Source organism: Primulina tabacum, chromosome 6 (assembly GCF_025594145.1).
Source record: "Primulina tabacum isolate GXHZ01 chromosome 6, ASM2559414v2, whole genome shotgun sequence".
NCBI classification, from domain to species: Eukaryota; Viridiplantae; Streptophyta; class Magnoliopsida; order Lamiales; family Gesneriaceae; genus Primulina; species Primulina tabacum.
In genome coordinates this window covers 13,846,688-13,869,631 of record NC_134555.1, presented here as the reverse complement: position 1 = coordinate 13,869,631, position 22,944 = coordinate 13,846,688, and the positions used below count along the sequence as shown (strand labels likewise).

The 22,944-nt window shown below is 40.8% G+C and overlaps 1 protein-coding gene and 1 pseudogene across 1 annotated transcript; both read right to left on the bottom strand.

The window, feature by feature from the left end:
• Positions 1-375: 375 nt before the first annotated feature.
• On the bottom strand, positions 376-4,882 carry LOC142550062 (uncharacterized). The gene is made up of 14 exons (XM_075659302.1): positions 4,633-4,882; positions 4,368-4,521; positions 3,909-4,274; positions 3,704-3,795; positions 3,568-3,651; positions 3,275-3,435; positions 2,884-3,024; positions 2,703-2,714; positions 2,341-2,457; positions 1,901-2,167; positions 1,396-1,681; positions 1,102-1,198; positions 838-1,017; positions 376-736 (listed from the first exon to the last, which is right to left on the bottom strand). Exons 1-14 carry the CDS (start codon positions 4,880-4,882, stop codon positions 376-378), a joined length of 2,568 nt encoding a protein of 855 aa, XP_075515417.1.
• A 127-nt stretch (positions 4,883-5,009) lies between these two features.
• LOC142550061 (U-box domain-containing protein 52-like) overlaps positions 5,010-22,944 on the bottom strand; it is a 31,401-nt pseudogene continuing 13,466 nt past the window's right edge.

Here is a 22,944-nt window from a genome sequence, read left to right as displayed (position 1 = left end):
GTATATCTAGCGCTGCGGCTCTTAATCTTCGCATTTTAGCGCTGCGGCGCTTATAGTTGAGCGCCTAGGCGCTTTCTTCTCGGCTTTTAGTGCTTGCGGCGCTTATAGTGTAGCGCCTAGGCGCTATTCTGGCGCAATCTTTGTCAAAGTGAGTTCTTTCCATGCCGCATTTCAACTTGTACCTACATAAAAACACATAAATCAGTGTCTAATCTTCACATGACAAATTAAATAAAAAGAGAACGTAAAAGCAATTCTACTACTGGAAATTAAAGAAAAGAAAATAAAGAAAATGAAAGCAATAAAAGATACTGGCTGGGTTGCCTCCCAACAAGCGCTTGGTTTAACGTCGTCAGCCCGACTGTCACTGTCTGTTCAGTTTGGTTCGCTCAAATTGACAATGTCGATATTCCTTCCTTCGGTCCCAGAGTAAGGCCTAACCCGCTGTCCATTCACCTTGAAGGTTCTTCCATCACTGCACTTTAGCTCGATAGCTCCATGAGGATGCATTGTTTCCACAACAAATGGCCCTGACCAATGCAATTTCAGTTTACCAGGAAACAACTTCAGACGAGAATTGAATAACAATACTTGTTGTTCGGGTTTGAGCTCTCTTCGCACAATAATTCTGTCATGCCATTTCTTGGTTTGTTCTTTGTAAATCTTGGCATTCTCATAAGCTTCATTTCGAAATTCATCCATCTCACTCAACTGCAGTTTTCTAATATTCCTGAAGCTTGCAAATCAAAATTTAATTTCGTCACAGCCCAAAATGCTCTATGCTCCAACTCCAACGGCAAATGACATGCTTTACCAAAAACCAGCCTATAGGGAGACATCCCAATAAGTGTCTTGAATGCAGTCCGATAGGCCCACAATGCATCATCTAACTTAATGGCCCAATCCTTCCGGTTTGTGTTGACAGTCTTCTCCAGTATTTGTTTAATCTCCCGGTTGGATATTTCAGCTTGTCCATTTGATTGAGGATGATATGCTAGTGTCACCTTGTGCTTCACACTGTATTTTGTTAAAAGTGAGTTGAAAATTTTATTGCAAAAATGCGTACCTTCGTCACTTATGATGGCTCTCGGTGTTCCAAACCTGGTGAAGATGTTCTTATTCACGAATTTAGCTACAACACGAGCGTCATTAGTGTTGGTGGCGATTGCTTCCACCCATTTCGAATCATAATCCACATCTAATAAAATATAAAAATTACCAAAAGAATGGGGAAAGGGTCTCATGAAATCTATGCCGCAAACGTCAAAAAGTTCCACTCCAAAATATTTGTCAGTGGTAGTTCGTGACGCCTAGAGATGTTTCCTAACCTCTGGCATCTATCACATGATTTTACTAAGGTATAACTATCTTTAAATAAACTAGGCCAATAAATACCAGATTGCAATACCTTAGCTACTGTTCGTGTTGCTCCAAAATGTCCACCATAAGGTGACAAATGGCATTGCTCCAGAATTTGGTGCGCTTCGACGCCATCCATGCATCTTCTTATAACTTGGTCAGCACATCTCTTATACACAAATGGATCATCCCACAAGAAAAACTTGACATCATGGAAAAACCTCATTTTCTGATGATGGCTCAAATCTGGAGGAAGTGTACCACAAGACAAAAAATTTGCAATATCAGCAAACCAAGGGAGTAAAGAATTTACCTCGAACAGCTGCTAATCCAGAAAGGTTTCCTATATAGCTCCCTCTTCTTTCTTCTCCTCCAGCTTAAGTCTCGACAAGTGGTCAGCCACTTGATTCTCACTTCCTTTCTTATCTTTGACCTCGAAGTCAAATTCTTGTAGAAGTAAAATCCACCTTATCAAGCGTGGTTTTGCATCCTTCTTGGCGAATAGGTAGCGAATAGCTGCATGGTCAGTAAAAACAACTACCTTTGTGCTGATCAAATAGGGCCTGAATTTGTCGAAAACAAACACTACTGCAAGCATCTCCTTCTCAGTAGAAGTGTAATTCTGCTGTGCGCCATCCATTGTGCGGCTTGCCCAGTAAATTGCCCTAAACAACTTTTTCCTTCTTCGGCCCAAGACAGCGCCCACTGCATAATCACTTGCATCACACATTAGCTCAAAAGGCTCCTTCCATTCGGGTACTACCATAATCGGTGCAATAACTAATGCTTTCTTGATAATCTCAAATGCCTGCAAACAATTATCATCAAATACAAAAGTGGACTCTTTTTCGAGTAAATTACACAAAGGTTTAGTGATCTTAGAAAAATCTTTAATAAATCTACGATAAAACCCTGCATGTCCTAGGAAGCTCCTTATTCCTTTGATGTTCTTTAGTGGGGGAAGTTTTTCGATGCAACCACCTTAGCTCTATCTACCTCTAATCCTCTAGAAGACACTTTATGTCCGAGAACAATGCCCTCTTGGACCATAAAATGACATTTCTCCCAGTTAAGAACTATGTTCTTTTCCTGGCATCTCTGCAAAACAAGGGATAAGTTATGTAAACAATGATCAAACGAAGAACCAAATACCGAAAAGTCATCCATGAAGACTTCCATTATTTCCTCCACCATATCTGCAAATATGGCCATCATGCACCTCTGGAAAGTGGCAAGTGCATTGCATAGCCCAAACGACATTCTCCTAAAAGCAAACGTGCCATAGGGACATGTGAAAGTAGTCTTCTTCTGATCTTCTGGCGCTATAGCAATTTTGTTATTACCTGAAAAACCATCTAAAAAGCAATAATGACAATAACCAGCAAGTCTATCAAGCATTTGATCAATAAAAGGCAGTGGAAAATGATCTTTACGTGTGGCATTGTTTACCTTTCTATAATCAGTACATACTCGCCAGCCAGTTACAGTACGAGTAGATATTAGTTCATCATTTTTATTTCTAACCACAGTTATTCCACCATTTTTAGGCACAACTTGTACAGGAGACACCCAACTACTATCAGAAATGGCATAAATTTCACCAGCATTTAACAATTTTAGTACCTTGTTTTTCATAACTTCCTTCATTGCTGGATTCAACCTCCTCTGATGATCCACATAAGGAGTATATGACTCCTCCATTAAAATTTTATGCATGCATATAGTAGGGCTAATTCCCCTAATATCAGAAATCGACCATCCTATAGCATTTTTATATTTCCTCAATACTCTCAATAGTTTATCTTTTTCAGCACATGTAAGAGAGGAAGAGATGATTACCGGATGTGTCGATTTCTCATCTAAAAAATCAAAGGTGGCTTGGCAGATCCTTCAAGTCTGGGGAAGATGGTTTTACCTCAATTTTCTCATTTACATTCAACTCCTCAAGCGGTGCATCTTTTCTCTTTTCTTTCTGCAGTGCCTCAAGAGCCACCTTTTGCTCTTTCACCTCCCAATTATCTTCATCAACAGTTCCTGCAGCACCTATCAAAGAGCTCTCCAAAGGATCCCTAGTTCCTGCACATTCAAGAGACATACATGAGTCTATAACATCAATGCTTTTACAAGTGCTTATCTCATTTGATCCCTTCATGACGTGATAGATATTAAAAATGACTGCTTCTCCGCCAACTCTCAAGGTGAGTTCACCCTTATGCACATCTATCAATGCCCTTCCAGTAGCCAAGAATGGTCTCCCAAAGATTAATGGAGCATCATGATCCTCTTCCATATCTAAAATCACAAAGTCAGCAGGAAAAATAAATTTATACACTTTTATCAGTACATCCATCAACGATCCCACGTGGATACGTGAGACTTCTGTCTGCAAGCTGTAAGGTGATAGTGGTTGGTTTGACCTCTCCAAGCTCCAGTTCCCTGTAAATAGAAAATAGCATCAAATTAATACTTGCTCCTAAGTCACATAAAGCTTTACTACATTTAGAACCACCAATAAAGCAAGGAATAGTAAAACTCCCTGGATCTTTTACTTTTGTAGTAGTTTATTTTGAAGAATGGCACTACACTCTTCAGTCAGCTTCACAGTCTCAAACTCTTGCAGCTTCCTCTTCATAGACATCACATCTTTAATAAATTTTGAATAATTTTGCATTTGCTCCAGAGCATCAGCAAATGGTATGTCGATGTGTATCTTCTTGAAAATCTCTAAGAATTTTGCAAACTGACCATCCAAATTCTTCTTTTTGAACCTCTGAGGGTATAGAAGAGTTGGCTTAAATACTGGAGGTTGTTCAACTTCAACTTCAGCTTTAGATCCCTCAGTTTCACCTTCTTCAACTGTCTTCTCACTTTCCACTCTCTCTTTGGGACTTTGTACCTCCAATTCCTTTCCACTCCTTAAAGTGACTGCCTTGCACTACTCTTTTGGGTTAACTTCTGTGTTCCTAGGAAATTGTCCCCTGTTTTGATCTCTCAAAGCGTTGGCCAACTGCCCAATTTGTGTCTCCAAAGATTTCATTGTGGCACCCATATTTCCCATGTGAGTCTCCATATTGTCAAGACGAGACTCAGTCCTTGCCATTCTTTTTCCAGACTCGGCAACAAACGTTCCTACCAAATCCTCAAATGAAGTCTTTCCTTCCCCTTTGATGTATTGAACTCCGGTGGAGGATTCAACACATTTTTATTATTCGCATATGAAAAATTATCGGTGATTTCTCAAACGAGGATGATAAGTGTTAGGGGGATGGTTACCTCGATATACTCCAAATCCACCAAAATTTCGGTTGTTGATATACTGAGCTTCTTCAGGTAGAGATGGTTCTTCTGCAACAGTCGATGGATCCTCAATTTCTGATGTGCTCACCTTATTCATCGCTGCTATTTGTGTGGTTAATGCAGATACATGTGCAGTGAGTGATGTAATAGGGTCCACAACATACACTCCAGCTGTCCTCTTCACTCCTGACCTCTCAAATGGCCACTGGTAACTGTTTATAGTCATCTGCTCAAGCAAGTCATAAGCTTGCTCAGGAGATTTGGCAAAGATCGTGCCACCAGCTGCTGCATCTACTGTTCCTCGTGTTTGCCCATTTAGACCGTTGTAAAATAATTCGATTTGAACCCAGTCTTCAAAGCCATGGTTCGAGCACTTTCTCCAGCTTCTTGTATATTTCCCACGCCTCATAGAGTTGCTCAAAATCGGTCTGCCAGAACGTACTAATCTCAATCTTCAACTGTGCAGACTTTGCAGGGGGAAAGTATTTTGCCAGAAATTTAGTCGCAAACTCCTGCCATGTCGTGATACTCCCCAAAGGAAGCGATTGAAGCCAACCTTTTGCTTGGTCCCTGAGAGAAAATGAAAACAAACGCAATCTAATAATATCATCAGGAACATTATTAATTTTTACCGTATCAGTGATATCCATGAATGTCCTCAAATGAACATGAGGATCAGAAGTGGCAGTCCCAGCAAACTGGTTTTGCTGAACCATATTGATCAGAACAGGCTTCAACTAAAAATTATTGGCGTTGATGGTCCCTCTTGCAATACCAAAGTAATGATTGTTGATCACTGGTCGAAAGTGATCTCTGATAGGTATAGCCTCTGGCACGTTTTGTCTGTCATTCTCTCTGTGTTCAGCCATTGCTTGTATCTGTTCTCTTCTTGCTTTTCTTAAACTTCTTACAGTTCTTTCGATCTCCGGATAAAAAATAAGCGAGTCAGAGTTTTGCGATCTTAGCATGCACTGTCAAGCAGAAAAATGAAAAACTCAATCAATATAAAATAAAATAAAAGCTATAAATTAAAATCTAGACTAATTGGTAACAATACTGATATAAATTCAAATTTTGACACTGCCCTGCAACGGCGCCAAAAACATGTTGCGTGTTTTCTTGATTGCTCGCAAGCGCACGATGTCAAGTTATAGTAAAATGTATTTTTGAGTACAAATGTCGAATCCCACGAGGAGTGTGAATATCAATATTGTAGAACCCGTAAATCAGTCTACGTATAAGCCATACATAATTCTAGATTTTTAAAATTAAATTGACTTCATTGCATGATTATTTTAATGCATTTCTTTGAAGTTAATTATTTTATTATTTCATTGCAGTAGTTTGATTTTTCAGTTATTTCAGTGAGGCCACTGGAACGACACGAGACAGCAATCAAAACAAAACACTACACACGCACGCATGAGGGCCCTCGGTAAGAGTTTTCGGTTGGTTGCTGGAAAGGTGAGGATTGTGGCTGGCCTAGGGCCCTTAGCCATGGTTCGAATCATTCCTTGGGACGTTGTGGAGAGGCTTTGGTCAGGTGGTTCAAGCCCCAATGGCCAAAAGTCTCAGCAAACAACGCGATGCAAGCAAGGTTGCAGCTGCTGGAAATTTACAGCAAGTTGCTGTGTCGGTTCGGAGGCTCGTTCGAGTTCTCGGTTAGCTTTTAGCCTATGGCCTTGGACTGGACAGTGCCCCTTTGAGTTGAGAAGGTCATTATTTTATACGGTCGCCAGTGACCGATCAGTTCAGTTTGGTACCACCCGGTCGCCAGTGACCGGCCAGCTCAGTTCAGTTTTATACTCCCCGGTAGCCAGTTACCGATCAGTTCAGTTCAGTGCAGGGGCCACAGGCGTAGACCATAATCTCAACAGAAAATTTTTACCAGTTATTTCAGTACGGGGCTCCAAGGAGCAAATATTTTTACTATGATTTCAGTTCAGTTATGCACGTATTATAATTGCTCAGTACAAGTTATTTTCAGTATGCCTCATGACATGATATTTTATCCCATGCATATTTTACTTCAGTATTTACTCGTTAACTACGATATTTGCATGCTGAGTCTTTAGGCTCACTAGACTTGATTGTTGTAGGTACTGTTGAGGCCAGGGCCGAGGGCGGGGACCAGTGAGCCAGCTTGGGTCGGCAGTAGTGGCACCCGAGGACCTCAGTTTCAGCACCTGCCATTTTATGCTTAAACATTTTTACCAGTTATTTGACATTCTTTGAATTGTTATTTTAGGCAAACTTTATTTTCTTCCACTGCTATATTTTTTTAAAACATTGAACTTGATTCATCAGTTGATTTTATGGTTGAGGCACTCCATTTATTATAAAAGAAAAATTTTTAATTTTCCGCAAATTTTCAAGCAAGGATTTTCGGGCCTCGACAGTTGGTATCAGAGCGGTGGTTCTGTATAGGGTTACACTACTACTGACCACGAGAAGCTCACGAAGCCACGCCTTCGGTCTGTAAGTTTTACAGTTCAGCATTTTATTTATAGCATGAATTATTTTGACAGCATGCTTCCATGAAATAATTTCGACCAGATTTTCAGCATTTCAGTGTTCATTTAAAATAAATTATGGAATTATGCATGTTAGTTACGTATGAGTTATGTTGGAACAGTATGCCCCCTAGACGTCAAGTAGGACGCCCGAGAGGTAGTGGCGAGCACCGTCGCGAGGACGATGACGATCAGAGACAAGAGAGGCAGACACCTCCTCCTCCTCCTCCACCTCCACCACCGCCCCCACCTGACATGAGTGCCCATATGCTAGCTGGGATGACACAGTTCTTCACACAGTTTGCGGGGAACAATGCGGTGGTGACTAGGCCGACAGGGCCAGAGGCTGTTTACGAGCGATTCATGAAGATGCGTCCAAAGGAGTTTTCTGGGACTTCTGACACCATGATTGCCGAGGGATGGATCAAATCCCTAGAGGTTATCTTCGAGTTCATGGAGCTGGGAGACGCAGACCGAGTCCGTTGTGCCACCTATCTGTTCAGTGGAGATGCCCGCTTATGGTGGGAAGGAGCGTCAGTAGCCCTGACCTTGGCTACACTGTCATGGACACGCTTCAAGGAGGTTTTCTACTCCAAATATTTTGCCGAGGAAGTGCGCACCAGGTTGACCACTGAGTTCATGAGCCTGAGACAGGGAGACATGACGGTTACGGAGTTCATCCGTAAGTTCGAGAGTGGCTGTCATTTTTTGCCCCTGATCGCGAATGATGCCAAAGCCAAGTTGTTGCATTTCCTGGTGGGTCTTCAGCCGATCTTGCGCCGGGATGTTAGGGTGTCTGACCCTGCTACTTATGAGATTGCTGTCTCCAAAGCCCTACCCACAGAGCAGGATCTGCGGGATATCGAGAGGAATCGCCAGGGCAAGCGCCCAGTCCAGGTACCACACCGCCCTCCTCCTCATCAGCATCAGCAGCAGAACAAGAGGCCTTTTCACGGACCGCCTAGAAACAGAGGCCAGCAGCAGCAGCAGCGGGGACGCCCAACCCCGAGGACTTATGAGCACCCAGTCTGTCCCAAGTGCTCACGCCGCCATCCTGGAGCATGTATGTCTGGCTCAGGAAAGTGTTTTAAGTGTGGCAGTCCAGACCACATGTTGCTGCAGTGCCCTCAGAGGAATCTGCCTACCCAAGGCAGAGTTTTTGCTCTCCATGACGCGGAAACCAACCCGGAGACTATGTTGTTGACAGGTACCTTTAAACTTTAAGTTATTATTTGAAATTCCGTGTTTTGGGAATAAGGATTAAGATTGAACTTAGAACTGTGATAGGATTGCATGCTCTACTCAGTAGTATTTTGGAGATTTAAGTTAGAAGAACTTTGACCATTGCATGTCTATAAGTTTAGTTCTTATAGCTACTGGATTCAACTTAGAGCTCAGCTCTTTCAGGGAGAATTTTTATATCCTGGTTCCGCTACAAAGGCCTTGATAGATTCAGGGGCCACTCACTCATTTATTTCGTAGGTCTTTGAAAACTTTCTCAAGATCCAGACCATTGGGCTAGATACAGCCTTTTCAGTAGTGTTGCCGTCAGGCGAGGAGATGGCAGCTACCAATGTTATACGAGATATAGACCTTGAGCTGCACGGTAATCTTGTTAATGCTGATCTGATCGTGCTACCGATGCCAGAATTTGACATCATCCTGGGGATGGACTAGCTATTGAAGAACAGAGTGTTGATAGACTTCCAGTGGAGATCTGTTCTTGTCCGACCGCCCGGAATGGAGCAGTTCTTATTTGAGCCGGACAGGTACTTTCCTTTATCGCGCATTATTCCTTATGTTCAGGCCAGGAAGCTCATGCATAGAGGGTGTCGGGCATTTCTAGCGACCTTTTTATCTGTCCCCGAGGAACCCAGCCAGTCAGCCTCAGATGTTCCGATTGTCAGAGATTTCTTAGACGTTTTTCCCGAAGACGTCTCTGGTATGCCACCCGAGAGAGAGGTGGAGTTTTCCATTGAGCTTATGCCAGGTACGGCTCCGATATCCAAAGCGCCGTACCGACTAGCACCGACAGAGATGGCAGAGCTTAAGAAGCAGATACAAGAACTTCTGGACAAGGAGTTCATTCGCCCTAGCTTCTCACCTTGGGGCGCGCCAGTCTTGTTTGTTAAGAAGAAGGATGGCTCTATGAGACTTTGTATTGACTATCGGGAGTTGAACAGGGTTACAGTGAAGAATAAATACCCACTTCCGAGGATTGAGGATCTGTTTGACCAGTTGCAGGGAGCTTCGATTTTCTCCAAGATTGATCTGCGCTCTGGTTATCACAAGTTGAGGGTGAGAGATGCTGATGTTTCCAAGACTGCTTTTAGGACTCGTTATGGCCACTACGAGTTCCTTGTGATGCCGTTCGGACTGACGAATGCGCCAGCGATCTTCATGGATCTCATGAATCGCGTATTTCAGCCGTATCTTGACCAGTTTGTGATAGTGTTCATAGATGACATTCTCGTCTACTCCAAGAGTCGGGAGGAGCACAGCATACATCTGACCACAGTGTTTCAGACATTGCAGAAGCATAAATTATTCGCAAAGTTCAGTAAATGCGAATTCTGGTTAGAGAAGGTGGCGTTCTTAGGACACATCGTTTCTAGCAGTGGTATTGAGGTAGACCCAGCAAAAGTTGCAGCAGTCAGAGATTGGGTTGTGCCTCAGAATTCATCAGAGATCCGCAGTTTTCTTGGCTTAGCAGGATATTATCGGAAGTTCATTAAGGGGTTCTCTTCGATTGCAGTTCCACTCACAGCAATGACCAAGAAGAATGTGAAATTTGTTTGGAGCGAGGAGTGTCAGAAGAGCTTCGATACTTTGAAGCAAGCTCTTATCTCAGCGCCAGTTTTGGCCGTGCCGTCAGGGTCCGGTGAGTTTGTTCTGTATACCGATGCTTCGAAGCTCGGTCTTGGCGCAGTATTGATGCAGCATGGGAAGGTGATAGCCTATGCTTCTAGACAGTTGAAGACTCATGAGAAGAACTACCCTACCCATGATCTAGAATTGGCGGCCGTAGTTTTCGCCTTGAAGATTTGGAGGCACTATCTGTATGGAGAGAAATGCCAGATCTTTACCGACCACAAGAGCCTCAAGTATTTCTTTACGCAGAAGGAGCTGAACATGCGTCAGAGGCGTTGGTTGGAGCTTGTGAAAGACTACGATTGTGACATTAGCTACCACCCGGGTAAAGCTAATATAGTTTCGGATGCTTTGAGCAGGAAAGTCGCAGTGATGGCTCATTTGACGATTCAGAAACCTCTTCAGATTGAGATGCAGAGGTTTGATCTTGAGACTTATCCTCGAGGTAGAGTTCCTCGTTTATCTACCTTGACTATTCAGTCTTCCTTTATGGACCGTATTCGCAGTGGTCAGTCAGCAGATGAGCAATTGGCACAGTGGAAGAAGAGAGATGAAGCCAAGGGCAGTGTCTTGTATTCAGTCAGTGATGGTATTGTGAGATACCAAGACAGGATATGGGTTCCTAGTAGTGATTCTATCCGAGCAGACATCTTGTCAGAGGCCCATATGTCCCCGTACTCCATTCACCCTGGGAGTACGAAGATGTACAAAGATCTGCAGCTATTGTATTGGTGGCCTGGTATGAAGAAGGACATCAGACGATTTGTGTCCGAGTGTCTGACCTGCCAGTTAGTGAAGGCCGAGCATCAGAGACCAGCAGGTTTGCTCAAGCCTCTACCTATTCCCGAGTGGAAGTGGGAGAATGTTACCATGGACTTTGTGACCGGATTTCCGCGGTCAGCCAGAGGATAGAATGCTATCTGGGTGATTGTAGATCGTCTCACCAAATCAGCGCACTTCCTGTCGATTAAGACAACTTTCACCATGGTTCAGTATGCAGAGCTGTATATCCGAGAGATAGTCCGACTCCATGGTATTCCAGTTTCTATCGTATCTGACAGAGATCCCAGATTTACTTCCTCGTTTTGGAAGAGTTTGCATTCGACTTTGGGTACGAAGTTGCTGTTTAGCACAGCTTTCCATCCGCAGACAGATGGGCAGTCAGAGCGAGTTATTCAGATCTTAGAGGATCTTCTCCGTGCTTGCGTCATTGATTTCTCAGGGAGTTGGGAGTCGAACTTGCCATTGGTTGAGTTCACCTATAACAACAGCTTCCAGTCTTCTATTGGTATGGCTCCGTATGAAGCACTGTATGGCCGCAAGTGCAGATCTCCTGTCCATTGGGATGAAGTAGGAGAGAGAGCAGAGTTGGGTCCAGAGATTGTTCAGCAGGCAGCAGATGTAGTAGTCAAGATCCGTGATAGGATGAGGACTGCTCAGAGTCGACAGAAGAGTTATGCCGATCAGCGGAGGAAAGATTTAGAGTTTGCAGTGGGCGATCATGTCTTTGTGAATGTGACACCTATGAAGGGTGTCATAAGATTTGGGAAGAAAGGGAAGCTCAGTCCGAGATTCATTGGACCCTTTGAGATCCTTGACAGAGTTGGGACGCTAGCTTGACGTGTTGTTCTTCCGCCGAATCTGGCCGGAGTACACAATGTGTTCCACGTCTCCATGCTGAGGAAGTATATGGCAAATCCTTCGCATGTGCTGAATTTCGAGCCGTTGCAGCTTACTCCGAACTTGTCTTATGAGGAGAGACCGGTGCAGATCCTAGACCGTCAGGAGAAGAAGCTTCGGAACAAGTTGATTAAGCGAGTCAAAGTCAAATGGCTCAATCATTCAGAGGAGGAAGCTACATGGGAGTCTGAGTCGGAGATGAGAGATCGTTACCCCGAGTTATTCGGTGAGTTCTAATTTCGAGGACGAAATTTCTTTTAAGGGGATAGGATTGTAGAACCCGTAAATCAGTCTACGTATAAGCCATACATAATTCTAGATTTTTAAAATAAATTGACTTCATTGCATGATTATTTTAATGCATTTCTTTGAAGTTAATTATTTTATTATTTCATTGCAGTAGTTTGATTTTTCAGTTATTTCAGTGAGGCCGGACTGGAGTTGGAGTTTTGAGATAGAATTTAAGATTCGAGAAATATTTCTAGAAGTTAATTTAGCTAGCAAGTAAGTTCATTTAAGTTAGTAAGAAGGTTTGAGGATTTAATTTAAGTTGCTTGAAGTGAGTAGAAAATAAGCTCATTTAAATTACTTAATTAAGGGTTTTATTCACTAAATTATTTAAGGGATTAGTGAGGCTTTTAAGAGTTATTAATTTAGTAAATAAACAACACTCCCCATTCATTTTTATTATGTATCCTCGTTTATCTACCTTGACTATTCAGTCTTCCTTTATGGACCGTATTCGCAGTGGTCAGTCAACAGATGAGCAATTGGCACAGTGGAAGAAGAGAGATGAAGCCAAGGGCAGTGTCTTGTATTCAGTCAGTGATGGTATTGTGAGATACCAAGACAGGATATGGGTTCCTAGTAGTGATTCTATCCGAGCAGACATCTTGTCAGAGGCCCATATGTCCCCGTACTCCATTCACCCTGGGAGTACGAAGATGTACAAAGATCTGCAGCTATTGTATTGGTGGCCTGGTATGAAGAAGGACATCAGACGATTTGTGTCCGAGTGTCTGACCTGCCAGTTAGTGAAGGCCGAGCATCAGAGACCAGCAGGTTTGCTCAAGCCTCTACCTATTCCCGAGTGGAAGTGGGAGAATGTTACCATGGACTTTGTGACCGGATTTCCGCGGTCAGCCAGAGGATAGAATGCTATCTGGGTGATTGTAGATCGTCTCACCAAATCAGCGCACTTCCTGTCGATTAAGACAACTTTCACCATAGTTCAGTATGCAGAGCTGTATATCCGAGAGATAGTCCGACTCCATGGTATTCCAGTTTCTATCGTATCTGACAGAGATCCCAGATTTACTTCCTCGTTTTGGAAGAGTTTGCATTCGACTTTGGGTACGAAGTTGCTGTTTAGCACAGCTTTCCATCCGCAGACAGATGGGCAGTCAGAGCGAGTTATTCAGATCTTAGAGGATCTTCTCCGTGCTTGCGTCATTGATTTCTCAGGGAGTTGGGAGTCGAACTTGCCATTGGTTGAGTTCACCTATAACAACAGCTTCCAGTCTTCTATTGGTATGGCTCCGTATGAAGCACTGTATGGCCGCAAGTGCAGATCTCCTGTCCATTGGGATGAAGTAGGAGAGAGAGCAGAGTTGGGTCCAGAGATTGTTCAGCAGGCAGCAGATGTAGTAGTCAAGATCCGTGATAGGATGAGGACTGCTCAGAGTCGACAGAAGAGTTATGCCGATCAGCGGAGGAGAGATTTAGAGTTTGCAGTGGGCGATCATGTCTTTGTGAAAGTGACACCTATGAAGGGTGTCATAAGATTTGGGAAGAAAGGGAAGCTCAGTCCGAGATTCATTGGACCCTTTGAGATCCTTGACAGAGTTGGGACGCTAGCTTGACGTGTTGTTCTTCCGCCGAATCTGGCCGGAGTACACAATGTGTTCCACGTCTCCATGCTGAGGAAGTATATGGCAAATCCTTCGCATGTGCTGAATTTCGAGCCGTTGCAGCTTACTCCGAACTTGTCTTATGAGGAGAGACCGGTGCAGATCCTAGACCGTCAGGAGAAGAAGCTTCGGAACAAGTTGATTAAGCGAGTCAAAGTCAAATGGCTCAATCATTCAGAGGAGGAAGCTACATGGGAGTCTGAGTCGGAGATGAGAGATCGTTACCCCGAGTTATTCGGTGAGTTCTAATTTCGAGGACGAAATTTCTTTTAAGGGGATAGGATTGTAGAACCCGTAAATCAGTCTACGTATAAGCCATACATAATTCTAGATTTTTAAAATAAATTGACTTCATTGCATGATTATTTTAATGCATTTCTTTGAAGTTAATTATTTTATTATTTCATTGCAGTAGTTTGATTTTTCAGTTATTTCAGTGAGGCCGGACTGGAGTTGGAGTTTTGAGATAGAATTTAAGATTCGAGAAATATTTCTAGAAGTTAATTTAGCTAGCAAGTAAGTTCATTTAAGTTAGTAAGAAGGTTTGAGGATTTAATTTAAGTTGCTTGAAGTGAGTAGAAAATAAGCTCATTTAAATTACTTAATTAAGGGTTTTATTCACTAAATTATTTAAGGGATTAGTGAGGCTTTTAAGAGTTATTAATTTAGTAAATAAACAACACTCCCCATTCATTTTTATTATGTATTTTCGCCCCCCCCCCCCCCCCCCCCCCCCCCCCCAAGTTGCTAGACTATCCCTTGCCAACTCATCACCCTTTGACCCATTCTTGGTTGAATTAGCATAATGAACTTTTTAATTCTTGGTCCACCTTAATTAAGTAAATATTTAGCATTTTCCTAGTCTAATAAACTCAAGAATTCGGCCACCTATTCTAGAAGCATCCAACAAAGATTTGATAGCAAACTACAATTCAAATTCAAATTTGAGGGAGACTTGGTCTTGATTTGGCCTTATATTTTGCACCATTCTCCTCCACTCTTTTAACCACTTATTTCCCCTCCATACCACCGAAATTCAGAGTGTATTCAGAGGAAAAATCGTGAGTCTTAGCTAGAGAGAAAGGAAGAAAAAACCGAGAGCAAGAAAGAAAACAAAAGAAACGTTTCACTCCTCCGTGCCGCGTCGTCGTCGTTTCGTTCGTTTTCTTTCGAAACGAAACCAGGCATGTCTAGATTTCTTTCAAACCTCAATCAAGTCATATTATTAATTATTTTTCAGTACATTATCAGGTTTTATCATGCAAAACCGAAATACATCAAAGAATTTTCAGAAAAACATCCATGCAGATTTTGATTTTTCTTGTGCAGTTCACGGCTCCTTCTTGTTTTGTGGTTTCAGGTTATGGATCGACTCCAGGCTCCTAAGGCGACGTCTATGCATGTAATAGGATGCATTAGGACCCCACTTGTCAATTGTTTTAACCCCATACTAGCTGGAAAACAAGGAAAGGACAGCAACTCCACATGTGTCCATTTGTACCGTTCGAAAATTCAGTTTGGTTGTCCAAGGGAAAGGATCTGATCATGGCTGCCCTAGGGGCCTATATCCATGGTTAGATCACTCCCCTAGCATGTCTAAGACGTGACTAAGTCGCCCTTTTGGTGGCTTGGTCCATGGCTCATCGGTTTTTACATAAAACATCAAGAACAGCCCCCTCCCCTCTCGGCCCCTTCGGTTTTGACAGCACATGTACTTCGAGTTGGTTGGTTTGGTGTGGATCTTGGTTGGCCTATGGCCCTTAGCCACGGTTCATACCATGTCCCTAGATTTCTAGGTCGTGCCATGGTCAATCAAATGGCCACTGGAACGACACGAGACAGCAATCAAAACAAAACACTACACACGCACGCATGAGGGCCCTCGGTAAGAGTTTTCGGTTGGTTGCTGGAAAGGTGAGGATTGTGGCTGGCCTAGGGCCCTTAGCCATGGTTTGAATCATTCCTTGGGACGTTGTGGAGAGGCTTTGGTCGGTGGTTCAAGCCCCAATGGCCAAAAGTCTCGCAAACGACGCGATGCAAGCAAGGTTGCAGCTGCTGGAAATTTACAGCAAGTTGCTGTGTCGGTTCGGAGGCTCGTTCGAGTTCTCGGTTAGCTTTTAGCCTATGGCCTTGGACTGGACAGTGCCTCTTTGAGTTGAGAAGGTCATGTTTTTGACCGTTCGTGATTCGGATCATTTTTGAGGTCGTACGAGAATTTACGGTGCGATGTGCCAAATTGACTCTCGAAAGAGTATTTCATGTTTTGGCCTCCATTTCACCTAGATTTCGACCCTCATCATTTTAGGAGCATCATTTCATTATTTTAAGGGTATTTTAATCATGACTATACGTCGGTTCGGTGTTGATTCAGGTTGGTTCGGAGTCATGATTAAATACGAAGTCATTAGGCGTCATAGTCGCATTTTTTTTAACTTAAATTGCATAGTTGGACAAGTATAAGCTATTGCATATTTTTCATGGCATATGTAGGTTGCAGCGAGCCTGGGAGCGATCCAATCCAGTTGGTAAAATATACAGGATATTTTCATTATGCCATTTAATTATATTACGTGCATGAAAATAGAAAATACTTATTTTTAAGATTTATGCGATATGGCTTGTGGTCAATTCACTATTATGGGAGCATTATTTTATACGGTCGCCAGTGAACGATCAGTTCATTTTGGTACCACCCGGTCGCCAGTGACCGGCCAGCTCAGTTCAGTTTTATACTCCCCGGTAGCTAGTTACCGATCAGTTCAGTTCAGTGCAGGGGCCACAGGCGTAGACCATAATCTCAACAGAAAATTTTTACCAGTTATTTCAGTACGGGGCTCCAAGGAGCAAACATTTTTACTATGATTTCAGTTCAGTTATGCACGTATTATAATTGCTCAGTACAAGTTATTTTCAGTATGCCTCATGACATGATATTTTATCCCATGCACATTTTACTTCAGTATTTACTCGTTAACTACGATATTTGCATGCTGAGTCTTTAGGCTCACTAGACTTGATTGTTGTAGGTACTGTTGAGGCCAGGGTCGAGGGCGGGGACCAGTGAGCCAGCTTGGGTCGGCAGTAGTGGCACCCGAGGACCTCAGTTTCAGCACCTGCCATTTTATGCTCAAACATTTTTACCAGTTATTTGACATTCTTTGAATTGTTATTTTTGGCAAACTTTATTTTCTTCCGCTGCTATATTTTTTTAAGACATTGAATTTGATTCATCAGTTGATTTTATGGTTGAGGCACTCCATTTATTATAAAAGAAAAATTTTTAATTTTCCGCAAATTTTCAAGCAAGGATTTTCGGGCCTCGACAATCAATGTATATCAATGCTTGTAATTAAAGTAGTCTCAATTTTATTTAGAAAAATCAAAGGAAGGTTGATTTATTTAACAACTATTTAATTGCAAATGAATAATAAACTAACACCGAATGGAGAAATATCACTGAGAGAAAGTATCTAGATAAATTATTTCACTATGTTTCCATGATAATTATTCCCGATTGAATTTATATTCATGAATTCCAATTATTTCATGACCAAGAACACTTAATTATTTTATTCCTCCTTTCCCAGGTGATGAATAAATTGTATCATTCAAACCTTGATTCAAACATTCATAATAAGAATCTAGATATTATATGATAAATGCAAACAAAGTTCTTGCCTAAGTCTCGCTAAAGTTATATGCCTTCCGAACAATATAAATATTCAACGATGCGTCTCTAATGATCTATAATCATATTCCCTCTCCCGAGTTGTAGGATTAATCAAATAACACATAAATTATGGCCAGTAAATTGCAGTCAAAACAATACAAAGAAACACGATTAAACAAGAAGGAATTCAATCATATAAAGAACCGAGTCAAATTATCGTATCAACAAAGCTATGTCGTTATCTAGACTAGAAAATTAGTTCATGACGAAATATAAATAAAAACAACGCATGTTCAAAGATTTAGACATCGAAATACACGAAAATACAAAAACAAAAGAATAGATGACAAATCCGAAGTGTCGACTCCGTCCCCAGATCCGTTGTTCTTCGTATTTGTGATCGTTCTTCGCACTCTGGATCTTTGTCTCGTGTTCGTGTCGGTCTCCTGTGTGTTTTTCTCTCCAAAAGAACGGCCTTTTTCTGTTCTAAACCCTCGATTTCTTCTTATATCCCCGTCTGGTCCGTGAGTCGAAGCTCATTGAATCTTGTTTCGCCGCCATTGGTGCCGCGGTGCTAAGTAAGTGGCGCCTAGGTGCCCGTCAATTTTGAATGTTAGCACCGCGGCGCTTGTTCCTTAGCGCCTCAGCGCTTGTCTCTCGGTCTTGAGGCGCCGCGGCGCTGTGTGGGCAGCGCCTAGGCGCTTATTCTTCAGAAATGATGCGCCACGATGCTTCTTGGGCAGCGCCTAGGCGCTCGTCTTTCGTACAAATGAGCGATGTGGCGCTTGTTTTGGTGTTGCGGCTCTCGTCTTTCGCAGTTTCACGCTCAAAAACATCTATAATTGCTCTAAACCATCAACTACTTGTTTATCCCTTGCACGACTCAAAACAACAAAACAACGCGTAATTATGTTCGAAACCAGCATAGATCAAAAGTATTAACATATAAATTAAGTGCAATTCTTGCACTTATCACCCTCCTAAAGGATGAATTCCCTCTGCAGAACATGGATATACTTACTCATCCACAGTGGTTTGAAAAATTTTCATTTATAGATTGCTATAATGAGAATAATTAGATAAAGATGGCTCCTGAAGATGTCGCTATGTCTGTATCTCTACGAGATTGCTTTCGTTCCCTACTTCTATATTTTTGTTTTTAGCAATTTGGCTAACAATAATTCCAAATTCTTATGAGATTACAAACATGAAAGGATGCAAGTTTTAATTGTGAATTATCCTATAAGGATTTCATATGATGAATGAATTTATCCATTTCAAAAAAAATTTTTTGTTATTTGTTTAAATTGTGGTTACCGATCTCTCATTTAATATTATATTGACAAATTTCATCTTTAACTTATTAATAAAACCACCCACATTAGTATTCAAAACATATGTTTGAACACCACTGTGGGTGGCCCATCCATTCACAGTGCCAGATCAGCTTGGGTGTTCAATTTTTTGAATGCCGAAGTTGAGATTTTTAAAAAAAAATTCATTGTGACTCGTGCTTGTGTGCGTGAGGCGTGGGCGAGCGACAATGTTGACCACCCCACATGCAATTTTTGATTGCATTAAATTGTTCCAACGGTTTTTTTTTAATTTTATTTCAAAAATTCTAAACGGTTGAAATTTTAAAAAACAACGGTAGTTAAGGGTTATTTTATAAAATAAAAATCAAATTTTCATCTATAAATATTCATCACCTTCCACAAATTATTTCAATCATCCAAAGTTCTAAACACATTATTCTAAATCATAAATTACTCCAAAAATCTTCTCTTTCCTATTTTCATCATCTCAAGTTTTTTTAATATTTATTCTTATATTTTATTTTTTTTCCTAAATGAATGGAAATAACTGATATTTTTTAGAAATTCCGTAAACTTTCCAAAAATGACGGAAGAAAATGCTTTAATTCACAAATTTCATCAAATTATCCATAGTTTTTTATCAACCAAATCTCAAAAATTAAGCCCACCACCAACAAGGAGGATCCCCTCTAATTTTGCAGTAGAAAAATTAGATGATTTTTCTTTGAAAATGGTGTGCTATCCTCAACAATTGAAGAAGCAAAATTTGGAGATAAAAAATAAAGAAAAATTTCTGCCCTTTCTAGAGGAGAGAAGGGAGGATGACTTTTTTGGTGCTTGAAAAATTTAAAGTGAACATGTGCATGCCATGTCTTGGATATTGAAAAAGTGGCCTCCAACTCTTCACCTCCTATGCATGCAATTCTATTTGGACTTCTAACAATTACAAAGCACATGGACTTTAATTAAATGTCTCAAACAAATTTGAGACCAATTAAATCTTACATGAATTTACTGAAGCCCACTAGTTGAATAATTATTTTCTATTGGGCTCTACAAGACTCAATATGATTTAATTAATTCAACATTTGAATTAATTTAATTATTTGGGCTCTACTAGGTCTATTAGTGTTTAATTAATTCAACACTTGAATTAATTTAATTTAGTTCATAACAATGTTTATGAACATCACAATTTTCAAACACATTATTTATTTGAGTCATCTTTTAATTTAGGAATACTTCCATAAATTAAAATTTACATATCCCATAATCCTCTTATAGAAGTCATACTTCTAATTTTCTTTTCGCACTTATAAACTCCTTTATAAGTCGTTTAACACATTGAACTAATTTTTCTTCTCAACGAGATCTAGAAAGTTAGCACTTGTGTGGCCCTCAATGGTTCATTGATACAACTAGCCGTGAGTTCACATCTTAAAGTGATTTAGGACTAAACATGTCATTATATGAGCATACCCCAATTGATTCATTCTTAATTATCAACTCCTTGATAATAAGAACGTCAGAACTCAAGTCTGATAGTACCTAACCAATCATGTTAAATACCTAGCAGCTTCACTTACATGATTCCTTAGGTATCAAATGATAGTTCCTGCAAGAACCATACAATTATGATTAGCGTACAGTACGGTCCATTCATCTCATATATCCCGACCGATTCGACAACTATTGGTATATCGAGAGTTGCCAAAGAATCGGTTCTATGTGTCATGTTGTAGTTGCATCGATGGTGTAATCTATGAAACCTCTTTCATAATTACCACCAGCACTCTGATCAGAGATTTCAAACTACATACACATAGGGATATCCATACCCGAAGGTAAGCGGTGAATCCCCGACTACAATGCATCGACTCCTATATGTTTCGACAAAACACCCAACCTTGCCACTTGATCACCCCATATGAGTCGGTAAACAAGTCAAAGTGCAATGCTAGCATATAGAGTCTCAATGTTTGTCCCGGATCATAAGGACTAATGGTGTACAACCATAAACTAGGGCGTTTCCACTAGATAAGTGAGAACCACTTGGAAAGTCCTTTATAGATGATTGTTCAGTGCACTCTACAAAGAGAACCTAGCTGCATGTTCAGGACATCACAATGTCCCCTATCAATGAAATATGGTACTCACATCGCAGATACTAGTCTCAAACTCGAGCGGCCTTTATCCTTCTTAACGTCAGCTGAATCGACTAGGAACTGTTTAGAATATACAGTATTACAAATATGAGTTTCATGATAATCATCATATGAGCATCTCATATTCTTTCTATTATTTATATATTCAAGGACTTTATCTATGCAACAAGCATGTGTATACAGATAAAGATGTGCCAAAACAATAATTTCAAATATTTTTAAAATGAAGATTGTTTATACATAGATCTAGTTTCAACATGAACCATCGGCCAACACTTGAGGAGTTTTTAATTCAGTTAGTGAGGGGAGCTTTATTTCCCTCGAAATAGAATTTTTTTAAAAAAAACTCGATTTTAATTCAGTTAGTGATAGGGAACTTTCTTTCCCTCGAACTGAATTTTTTTTAAATCGTTTTTAATTCGGTTAGTGAGGGGCGGCTTTCTCTCACTCGAACTGAAAAATGTTTTAAAAACTCGTTTTTAATTCCGTTATTAAGGGCGAGGTTTTAACTGTTCTGATATGTGCTATCTCTCGAACTGAAAATTTTCTTTTGGATTTAAATGTTGTTTCTTATTCTCACAAGGGAGAGATCAGTTTTAAATTTAAAAAATTTAAAATTGCTTTAACTGATCAAGTTTTGTGATCACCATAAATAGGGAGATTGTTGGAACATTTCATGTTCGCAATCTTGATTTTGATGCTAACAAAACTTGTTTTTTTGTTACTAATGATTTACCTAAGTGTGCAGGAAGCTGAAACTGATCAGTTTCGAACTGTAACGTCCCGCAATTCGAAAAGTCTACGTGAACCAAATGCATGCAAATTATTAAATTTCTTTGGTATTTTATTAAATACTTTTAAAGCATAAAATGCATGTTTATTTTATTAATTTGTGTTTAATTATTTTTAGGCATTTTATGCATAATTCATGCATGGTAGAATTTATTCCATACATTTTATAATTTCATGCATTAGATTTTTTTTAAGTTGTATTTCGCGCTCGAACGAGGAATGGAGAGTGGAGAATTATCCGGAAAAATTATTTTTATTACATGATTAATTTTTATTAATTATTACAAGGTGTTTTTAAGTGTATTTTTCAAAAATGATATTTATTGGGTATTTTATCCGCATGATTTTAATTTTTAACGGTGCGCAAATGTTATCAAATCGGGGGACTTTTGAGGGTTTAGATAATATTTTCAAAATCTTTACAACACGAAATATTTTTCGGGAGCGTGTTTGAATTTATGACCTATTTTTAAGCTTATTCGGCTTAAATTCTTTTAATTCCTTTTTAATTTAAAATAAAATCTAATTAACCTAATTTTTAACCACTTAATTATTACATAGTTGACCCTACACCCATTATCACCTTCCCAAACCGACACTCACATTATTCAGGATCCCACCCTTTCGGTTTCATCAAATACCAGCTGAAAGCTTCGGCCTCTTCACCCCTTTTGCAAAGAAAATTCTTCGGCGCTTCCTTGTTGCTCCATTCTTCGATCGTCTCGCGTTTTACTCATCAAAGGCACTCCTTGCATCATCTTTTACGCATCACACTCGTTTTATATGCTGATGATTGTTTAATACATGAAAAACTTTCGATCTAAATTGTGTGTGTCTCGGTGTGAGTTTTGCGTATTTTTATTTCACGTTTCTTGCGGTGCTCATGCTTTATTTGTCTTTTGATGTAAAGGGGACTGCCAAGGGGTTGCTGAGTGATGTTAAGGTCGTGGTTATGATGTCTAAGGGCTGAGGTTGAGTTGTGAACGATCAAGCGTAGGCGGGATCGGAAGTTTGAGGAGTAGATCGGTTGTTGGGGTAGTCACAGCTGTGCAAGGGCATCTCGAGACCTGAAACATATCGTGAGGGGTCTGAACCACGGTCAAGGAGGTGTTCGAACACAGCTAGGATAAGGCGGGAAGCCGCTCGAGTGTTGGGCGTGGAGGTTGTTCGAGTATGCTTCGCAAGGGGCCAAGGGCTGTGGGAGTTGTGAAAGCTGCATGGGGCTGGTGCCGTTTGTTCTTTGGGTCCAGAGGGGTCTTAGAGCTGTCTTAGTGAGGTGGTCTAGTAGCTGGTTTCATCGGTGGCGGGCTAGGACGCGTAGAATGGAAGTAATGTATGTATTAGGAACGTGTATTTAGGAAAGAGCGAATT